This window comes from Oncorhynchus mykiss, chromosome Y (genome assembly GCF_013265735.2).
Source record: "Oncorhynchus mykiss isolate Arlee chromosome Y, USDA_OmykA_1.1, whole genome shotgun sequence".
In the NCBI taxonomy this organism is placed as follows: Eukaryota; Metazoa; Chordata; class Actinopteri; order Salmoniformes; family Salmonidae; genus Oncorhynchus; species Oncorhynchus mykiss.
Window position 1 is genome coordinate 42,825,117 of NC_048593.1, and position 9,900 is coordinate 42,835,016.

The window sequence follows — 9,900 nt, forward strand, 5'->3', positions numbered from 1 at the left end:
GTGAAGATCTACCTCAGGTGCTAGTGGAATGCCAAGCCAAGCGCATCTGGCACCCCCACTTAATGGCAGGACCAACCGGTTCCCTGTAGCTCCTGCTGTCACTCATAACTCATACAATTGGCTGTTGTGTCAATTTTAATTAGAGGTTTGGAGGGGGGAAGGGGGGGGGGTGAAAGGGTACTGTAATGTTTCATCCCAACTGGTTCCCTTCCTCTAGCTCTTCCTCGTTCCTGGCAAGGGAACAACAATCCCACTGGGCAAAAAACTAGTTGAATCAACGTTGTTTCCACGTCATTTCAACCCCCCCCCCCCCCCAAAGAAAAATAATAGTAATGAATGTATGTGATGAAGTTGAATCAATGCTGATTCGATTTGCAAAATGTTGTTTAAAAAATATATACATTATTTTTTAACCTTTTTGTTGTTGATTTCATGTTGAATTCTCAACCAAATGTAAATCAAAACTAGACGTTGAACTAATGTCTGTGCCCAGTGGGAGAAGACTTGAGATGCTGCTAAACCAACCAACCCCATCTGATTCCAGTCAACACACACACACACACACACACACACACACACACACACACACACACACACACACACCTCTTGATGATGCAAAGTGTGTGAGTTTAGACAGAGTCAGGAGACAGAGTTATGTAAGCAATTATTAATCCAAGCTCGTGACAACTGTCTTCTCATTCATCTTATTATGTAAGGAGAGGAGGGGAGGGGAGGGGAGAGGAGGGGAGAGGGGAGGGGAGGGGAGGGGGGAGGGGAGGGGAGAGGAGAGGAGGGGAGAGGAGGGGAGAGGAGGGGAGAGGAGAGGAGGGGAGAGAGGAGAGGAGAGGAGAGGAGAGGAGAGAGGAGAGGAGAGGAGAGGAGGGGAGGCGAGACAACCTAAGATTTCAGACACCAGACAGACAGACATTATTCCCTCGTTTCCTAAGGAGAGGGGGAGAGAGAGAGAGAGAGAGAGAAAGTTGTTATTCTGTAAATAGCCCTGTGTCTGAGAGGGACTTCAGCTGGGACATCAGCTGAGACACAGTTAGAACTAACAGGAAACTATGAATTGCCAGTCAACAGTCAACAGAAAAGCACAAGGGTCAGACAGACATATGTGTCATTTAACCTCACTGAGAATGTTGCCAATGGAAGTCTGAACACTGACACAGACACTGGGGTTGGCCGGGTCCACTTCCATTTAAAATCATAGTTAATTGGGCAAGTTACACTGTAATTCACCCCAACCCTGATACACTCTGTCTGGATTAGTTAGTATTTTACGTCATAGTAAATATTTTAACCAATTCTCTCCCCCCCCCTTTCTCTCTCTCTCTCTCTCTCTCTCCCTCTCCCTCTCTCCCCCTCTGCCCTCCTCTCCCCCATCTCTCTCTCTCTCTCTCTCTCTCTCTCTCTCTCTCTCTCTCTCTCTCTCTCTCCCTCTACCCTCCTCTCCCCATCTCTCTTTCTCATTCCCTCCCCCTCTCCCCCTCTCCCATCCTCTCCCCCATCTCTCTCTCTCTCCCTCTCTCCCTCTCTCCCTCTCCCCTCCTATCTCTCCACAGCGGCCATCTGTCTGTTGAAGAAGCTGTTAGAACCAGATCCAGCTAAGAGACCCAACATCCACCAGGTCATGGTCGACTCCTGGCTACAACTGGCTAACGCTAACACTGGAGCACCCTACCTCAACAGGTACACACACACACACACACACACACACACAGACACACAGACACACAGACACACAGACACACAGACACACAGACAGAGACACACACACAGACACACAGACACACACACAGACACAGGTCTGATGGCTAACGTCTCTCTCTGTTTCTCTAGGATCCACATTGAGGAGATCAACCACATGGTATTACTGCACATGACAGAGAGGATGGGCTACAAACACAGCGAGGTGCTGAGTGCCGTGCTCACCAACAGAGCCTGTCACACCCTGGCTGTCTACTTCCTGCTCAACAACAAGATGAAGAGGCTCTCCAAGGAGTACAGGGTAGGTTAGGAAACACTGCACCTGGAGTACAGGCTAGGTTAGGGTAAACAACACCATGGAGTACAGGATATTATAGACACCCTACACTACACTACATTATAGTGGTAACGTCTCTGTCCTCCAGGAGAAGAATAGAATACTTGAATATCTCTGGGAATAACGTTGCAATAACGTCTCTGTCCTCCAGGAGAAGAATAGAATACTTGAATATCTCTGGGAATAACGTTGTAATAACGTCTCTGTCCTCCAGGAGAAGAATAGAATACTTGAATATCTCTGGGAATAACGTTGTAATAACGTCTCTGTCCTCCAGGAGAAGAATAGAATACTTGAATATCTCTGGGAATAACGTTGTAATAACGTCTCTGTCCTCCAGGAGAAGAATAGAATACTTGAATATCTCTGGGAATAACGTTGTAATAACGTCTCTGTCCTCCAGGAGAAGAATAGAATACTTGAATATCTCTGGGAATAACGTTGTAATAACGTCTCTGTCCTCCAGGAGAAGGTGTACCAGGAGAAGGAGAAGAAGACAGAGAAGAATGAGTACTTCCAAACCCAGTGGAGAAAACACGTAGAGAAGGTCACCATCCCTCCTAAACAGACTCCCGTCTACCTGGCCGTTAGCAAGGGCCCGAGCAAGGAGAAGAAGCACAGGAATGGTGAGAGCACACACACACACACACACACACACACACACACACACACACACACACACACACACACACCACTCTATTCCCTGTCTGTCCTCTCAACAGAAATCCTTCCACACTTTTATGTTATCTGGAGAGCAGACTACTCTCCACAACGATGGCAGATGTCACTATGCTTGGGCGGTATACCGTATACACTGTGTATACTGGGATATTTGGGGGAAAAGCCACGGGATTATTTTTCAATACTGTCACCACCGTTGACCCTATTTATTTTAAGTTTTTTAAAGTTCTTTTTTATAAACATTTTAATATTTGTATCTACTTTTTTTTTAAAAGTAAATAGCTGTAGTCTGCTTGTGAAATACGTCAGTAGATAAAAATGTGTTTGGTGTTTGTTTACAAGCACACAACGACGAGAGACCGTAGCCTCGAGAGTCATCCACTGTTGTGCAGCGTGCGTCAGGTGATCTAATTAACAACTCAATGTTGGCCAGCTAGATATGTCTTATCTAAAATGTGCTAAATACCTTGTAGTTGTGTGTTTGGTGTGCTAATGTAGTTGCTAGTTAGCCTATCTAGCTAAGTGGTTAGCTTCTTCTAAAAATCAAGAATTCGCTTGGTAACAGTAGAGAATCCCCTCCTAGATCAAGAGCCTTGCTGGCTAATATTAGTTTTGTGCGTGCAGCAAACTGTGAGTAGCATTTGAACTTGTACAGTTTAGGTCAGAAACTGTACAAAATGTTTGCAATGCGCTCGTTAGCATTTAGTTGGCATTCTCTATGAGAATTCCTTAGTATCACTCGGGCTCCCAAGTGGCCAGTGGTCTAAGGAACTGCATCTCAGTGCTAGAGGTGTCACTACAGTCCCTGGTTTGATTCCAGGCTGTATCACAACCCGGCCGTGATTGGGAGTCCTCATAGGGCGGCGCACAATTGTCCCAGCGTCGTCCGGGTTAGGGTTAGGGTTTGGCCGGGGTCGGCCGTCATTGTAAATAAGATTTTTTTCATAACTGACTTGCCTATTTAAAGAAAGGTTAAATACACTTTAAAAAGTATTGGTTAGTATTTTGTTAGCATTCTGGTAAGTGACGTTTTATGGGGATTATCTTCCTTTGAAAAGAAATAGCGGCCCTTGTGTGCACTGTCGGTAATACCATAAAACCCGGGATGACACGGGCACGATATGAAGATATGGAAATCTGGATACAACCCAACACTAGATGTCATCCCTCCATACCTCCACTCCTCTACCCCTCCATCCCTCCCATCCCTTCATCCCCATAAAACAGGTGAGACCACACACACACACACACACACACACACACACACACACACACACACACACACACACACACACACACACACACACACACACACACACATACAGCACAGCCAGCATAGTACTGGGCATACCTTGAAATGGGCCATTGGCGCATTTCATATGTACTCTGTACTCTGTATTCTGTTGACCCAATTAACAGAGGAAGGTGACCTGCTCATCCGACATCTCATTCCACAATCATGGGCATTAATATGGGGTTGGTCCCTCCGTTGCTGCTATAACAGCCTCCACTCTTCTGGGAAGGCTTTCCACTAGATGTAGGAACATTGCTGCTATAACAGCCTCCACTCTTCTGGGAAGGCTTTCCACTAGATGTTGGAACATTGCTGTTATAACAGCCTCCATTCTTCTGGGAAGGCTTTCCACTAGATGTTGGTACATTGCTGCTATAACAGCCTCCACTCTTCTGGGAAGGCTTTCCACTAGATGTTGGTACATTGCTGCTATAACAGCCTCCACTCTTCTGGGAAGGCTTTCCACTAGATGTTGGTACATTGCTGCTATAACAGCCTCCACTCTTCTGGGAAGGCTTTCCACTAGATGTTGGAACATTGCTGCTGAGACTTGCTTCTATTCAGCCACAAGAGCATTAGTGAGGTCGGGCTCTGATGTTGGGTAATTAGGCATGGCGCGTAGTCTGTGTTCAAATTCATTACAAAGGTGTTCAATGGGGTTGAGGTCAGGGCTCTGTGGAGGCCAGTCAAGTTCTTACACACCGATCTCTACAAAGCATTTCTGTATGGACCTCGCTTTGTGCACGGGGGCATTGTCATACTTAAACAGGAAAGGGCCTTCCCCCAAACTGTTGCCACAAAGTTGGAAGCACAGAATCGTCTAGAATGTCATTGTATGCTGCAGTGTTAAGATTTCTCTTCACTGGAACTAAGGGGCCCGAACCATGAAAAACAACCCCAGACCAGTCCTCCACAGTTAGCACTATGCATTCGGGCACGTAGCGTTCTCCTGGCATTCGCCAAACCCAGATCCGCCTGTCGGATTCATCACTCCAGAGAACACGTTTTCATTGAGTCCAATGGCGGCAAGCTTCACACCACTCCAGCCGACCGCTTGGCATTGGGCATTGGGTGATCTTAGGCTTTGACTACATTTTGAAGAACTGACTTGTGGGAAAGGTAGCATCCGTTCTGACGGTGCCACGTTGTCACTGAGCTCTTCAGTAAAGGCCATTCTACTGCCAACGTTTGTCTATGGAGATTGCATGGCGGTGTGCTCGATTTTATACACCTGTCAGCAACAGGTATGGCTGAAATAGCCCGAATAGACTAATATGCCATGCTGTGTATCTCTCCCTTTCTCCCTCCTGAGAAATATGTTGTTCCATCCCTCTTCTCCTGCTCTCTGCGAATCTCTCTCTCCATCCCTTTCTCTCTCTTTCTCTCCATCCCTTTCTCTCTCTTTCTCTCCATCCCTTTCCAACCTTTACATGTTGTCTGTGTTCAGTCTCAAAGGAGCTCCTCAACCTCAATCGGTGTATTTATGTTTTGTCTAAAGACATCTTACCACACACACACACACACACTCACACACACACACACACACACTCACACACACACACACACACACACACACTCACCCTAAAGACATCTTACCACACACACACACACTCACCCTAAAGACATCTTACCACACACACACACACACACACACACACACACACACACACACTCACCCTAAAGACATCTTACCACACACACACACACTCACCCTAAAGACATCTACCACACACAGACACACACAGACACACACACACACACAGACACATAGACACACCAGTATTTGAACCCAGGTCTGGTAGATACATGTCGGCCCAGAGGGTAACACTGTTATAGAATGTGGTATGTAGTGACTGACATTAACATATTAATTCTCTCTCTCTCTCTCTCTCTCTCTCTGTCTCTCTCTCTCTCTCTCTCTCTCTCTCTCTCTCTCTCTCTCTCTCTCTCTCTCTCTCTCTGTCTCTCTCTCTCTCTCTCTCTCTCTCTCTCTCAGGTCTTCTGCGAGCGGTGACAGGTAACTTCCACCGTGCTTCTCCTCTCGCCCCGTCCGGCACCGTCGCCTCGTCCTCCATGGAATACCTAGAGATCCACCCCCTCTTCCCCCGCACGCCACAGCCAATCAGGCGCCTCGAAACTCTCCAGGCGGCCAATACTAGCCCAGACCACATCCCTGCCCCCCCGGCTCCCTCTCCAATCGGTATGCACTCCTACGACTCCCTCTCCAAAGCCGAGCCAATCGACGACGTTGTGGTTCCTGCCTCGGCCACTCCCTGGTACAAACTGACCAATGGGACCTTCTCCCCTCCGCGACATGTCTCCGCCTTTCACCCTGACTCCTCCTACTTAAAAAAGGCGACCATCCCCAGCCCCCCCGTCCTCATCGTCAACCCCCAGCCTAAAAAGTCCTCCTCTAACTCGGGTGACTGGTGCGGGTCAGACACCAGCTGTAGCCCCCCCAGCTCCTTCGGCAGCCCCCCAGGAGGCTCAGCCTTCTCCCCGCCCAAATCAGCCTTCTCCCCCCTCAACCCGTCATCTGCCTTCAGTCCTCCGTCCTCCGGGGGCAGCGTTGAGCCAGACAGCCCCTATCACCGCGGCAGTAAGTTCCCCTCTATGGGCATCGGTCAGATCCTGAAGAAGAAGGTTCCCTTCCAGCCGTTCAGTTTCAGGGCGGAGCAAGCGGTGGAGGAGGATCTGGTGTCTCCGCCCCCTTACCACATGCAGACGCTGCTCTGCGCCTCCGGGGCGCTCAAGACCCTCTGCTGAAGCATTCTGGGTAACGGGACAATGGCGATGATCAATGACCATGTGGAGGATTATGGCTCTGGTCCAAAGTTAGTGCCCAATGAAACGAGGAGATAAGATGTCGTCGTTTCAGACAGTTTTTTCATCTCGATCATACGTCCTGCGTCCTGTTTTGGGGCAGGAAGTGGGCGTGGTTCTTCCTGAGCGGCCTTGGAACTTTTGTGAACTTTGACCCTGTGAACTGTCCTCTGCTGAGGCAGTCACCATGACGACACTACGACTCTAGATACACAGAGACACTCTGGCTGTTGGAGTGAAAGACTATAAAGTAAAACACTGAAGACTAAAGGTGGTTTGAAAATGAAATGAAAATGACTGTTTGTACTGTCAACGTTTGTTTCTGCTGGTGAAAGGCCTTTGTGAAGACAAGCTGGGACTCCAGTGACTTGAACATATGAAGTAAAGCTCTACAGTGTCAGAGTTTTACCTGTCGTTGTTACATATTGTGTTGTGAGAGAGGGCTGAGTGACACACACACACACACACACACACACATTCAGGGAAATGAAGATGAGGCGTTTACAGTGGAAATGGCTGTATTATCTAACTATTGTAAACCAAACCTACAACGACATCAGGGTCTGATTTCCCTGGAAGACTGTTGTGTCATTGTGTTATTCCAGGAAGTTCCTTCGGCTTGATATTACTGTGGTTGTGTACGTTAAGCCACATAGTTCAAGTCAACCAATATACCAACAGCTGCCTGTCGGTCTCACCTTTCTGCTGTCACATTCATTAAAACAAAACATTCTGAGATCTGTGGTTAAGATCAGTCGATTAGTTATGTGGAATTTCCGCTTCGGTTTCATTCCAACGGAACCTGACCATCAACCGTGGGTTCTACCGCGGAATTAGAATGCGTTCTAATTCTACGGTTTCCACGGTGAATTGTGTTCCACCGGAACCCAACACTGCAGAATCCTAGGGATGTAGTTTGTTTCTTAGCCAGTCACATAACCTTCCACACCGCTCTGCCTTCCCTATAGCCCTATAAGGTTGTGTTCTGAGCCCAACTGTCAACCTGTTATACAATCAGCTTCTATACGACAGTGGAAATATACATCATTCTATATGACAGTTTAACTATTAGATCCATTCCTTAGGCTGCGTCCCGAATAGTATTCTATTCCCTACATAGCACACTGCTTTTAACCAGAGCCCTATGGACTATAGAATGTGTAGGATACCATTAGGGACTCTTGTTAGCAGATCTACCTGTTGAGACAGACAAGCTATATAAAAGTGTCAAAGGGATTACAATGAGTTTCTGAGTGTTGTAACCCTGCCCTGCCTCAGACTGAAACAGGAGGAGGAAGAGGAGGAAGAGGAAGGTAAGACCTTCCACTATCACGGCACGTAAAAGTGACACATTTCATATCGTCTTTAAGTGATACTGACTGTCGTTTGTGCAATATTGCTACGTGTGTGTTCTTGCCTGCCGTAAACGACGGTATTGCCAAGGTGCTTTCTGAACGAATGGAAACGATGGGTGTTGTGGTGCCAGTTTACCGTGTAATTAATAATACTGTATGATTCCGGGGGTTCTAAAGGTTCCCGATGATGGATTCTAGTGTTCTGTATTCTATGATTTTTAATTTTTTATTGATTCTATGATTCTTGTACATATTGCCTGTGACGTTTGACATTGTCACACCGTTGATTCACCAGACTGTATTGGACGAGCAAAGGCTTCCACTTTACACAATGCTTCTCCCTTTTGACGTAGAATGTGTTTCATATCTGTCAACACTTGCATGCAACACTGTTTTAATACCGATTTTTAATACGAACATTTAAAAAAAAAACTTTGGAACTTTTTTGAAAATATGAAATGTCTTTGTAAGTCTTTTTAAAGAAAATGTTTTTTTTTTTTCTGTTGTTGAAATGAACGGAGGTTCTTTTTTAATAAATCGCTGTTTTGCTTTTGAGCGTCAAGATTTTTACGATGGCTTATAAAATATTTTCAATATTTATACTAAATCCATGAAGTCTCTGTCTGATCCTTTTACTGCACCTGCTGCCCTGTCTGGGGGCCTATAGACAAGTGTGTGTGTCTGTGTGTGTGTGTGTGTGTGTGTGTGTGTTCACGATACTCAAATACTTTGCCGATATAAACCAGATAATCAAATGTATACATTGCAAACCATCAAACCATACATTGATCAAATGTTACATTAATACGTCCTAAACAAAGACCTGGGTCTCTTCATCAACAGAAGAATGTGAACTATCTCCCTCTCAGCAAGATGGGAAACAGTCCTGACCCCAAAACCATCCCTACACACACACCCTCACATACCGTACACACACACACACTCTACACATGGTGTATCCATTTCCTACAAGACAGCTGTGGTAGTAGTCATGAACACCAAACACGACAGCTGAATGACCCCTTCCTACTGCCTCACACGATCACGCACCCACACAATTCACACACACACACACTGTTAATCCACTCGACTACGGTACCCGGGTCTCGTCCGTAAACCGTTCTCCGTGACACCGCCCTCTGACCAGACAAAGAACAGGGGTCCTTAAAGCTCTGTGAGACAGACGCGTCACACACAACAAAAAGGCTCCCTTTTGGAGGAGGGCGGGGGGCGGGGGGTGAAGTGTATTAGGGCCTTTGTTTACCAGAGACAGGGCACAAGTCCAAAGTAGCACCCTATCCCCTATGTAGTGCACTACATTTTCTACAGAGCTCTGTGGGCCACGGTCAAAAGTAGGGTGCAATTTGGAACGCAGTGTGGGCAGTTAGAGCCAAATCTCCCCCCCCCCCCCCCCTCCCCTGTAGCACCAGCGAGACAAACAGACTATGACACAGACCCCTCTAGCTTAACCACGGACCGGAGAGAAAGGGTGATACACACCAGAGGCCAGCTGGAACAATAACTCCTGTCAACAAGCCTGAAAGTGTACACCCATGTCTACTGTATACGGGTCTTTCCAGAAACTAGGGTACCGGTGCGCGTTTCCTACACTGGACAACTTGTTACAGCTGTTGATAAATCATTGATAATAATCTGCCAATTTCTTTTAATGTCATTACATTAAGATATAAAGAGGGGAA

The 9,900-nt window shown here is 46.8% G+C and overlaps 1 protein-coding gene across 2 annotated transcripts in view; it reads left to right on the top strand.

Moving 5' to 3' along the window:
* The window catches only part of hunk (hormonally up-regulated Neu-associated kinase), a 25,930-nt gene extending 17,123 nt beyond the window's left edge, over nucleotides 1-8,807 (top strand). For both annotated transcript variants that reach the window (XM_036967852.1, XM_036967851.1), the window contains exons 7-10: nucleotides 1,566-1,692; nucleotides 1,843-2,011; nucleotides 2,514-2,673; nucleotides 6,019-8,807. In XM_036967852.1, coding sequence (XP_036823747.1) covers nucleotides 1,566-1,692; nucleotides 1,843-2,011; nucleotides 2,514-2,673; nucleotides 6,019-6,788 — 1,226 coding nt within the window. In that variant the 3' untranslated portion in view covers nucleotides 6,789-8,807. The remainder of the gene's footprint in view (nucleotides 1-1,565; nucleotides 1,693-1,842; nucleotides 2,012-2,513; nucleotides 2,674-6,018) is intronic.
* Nucleotides 8,808-9,900: the final 1,093 nt, after the last annotated feature.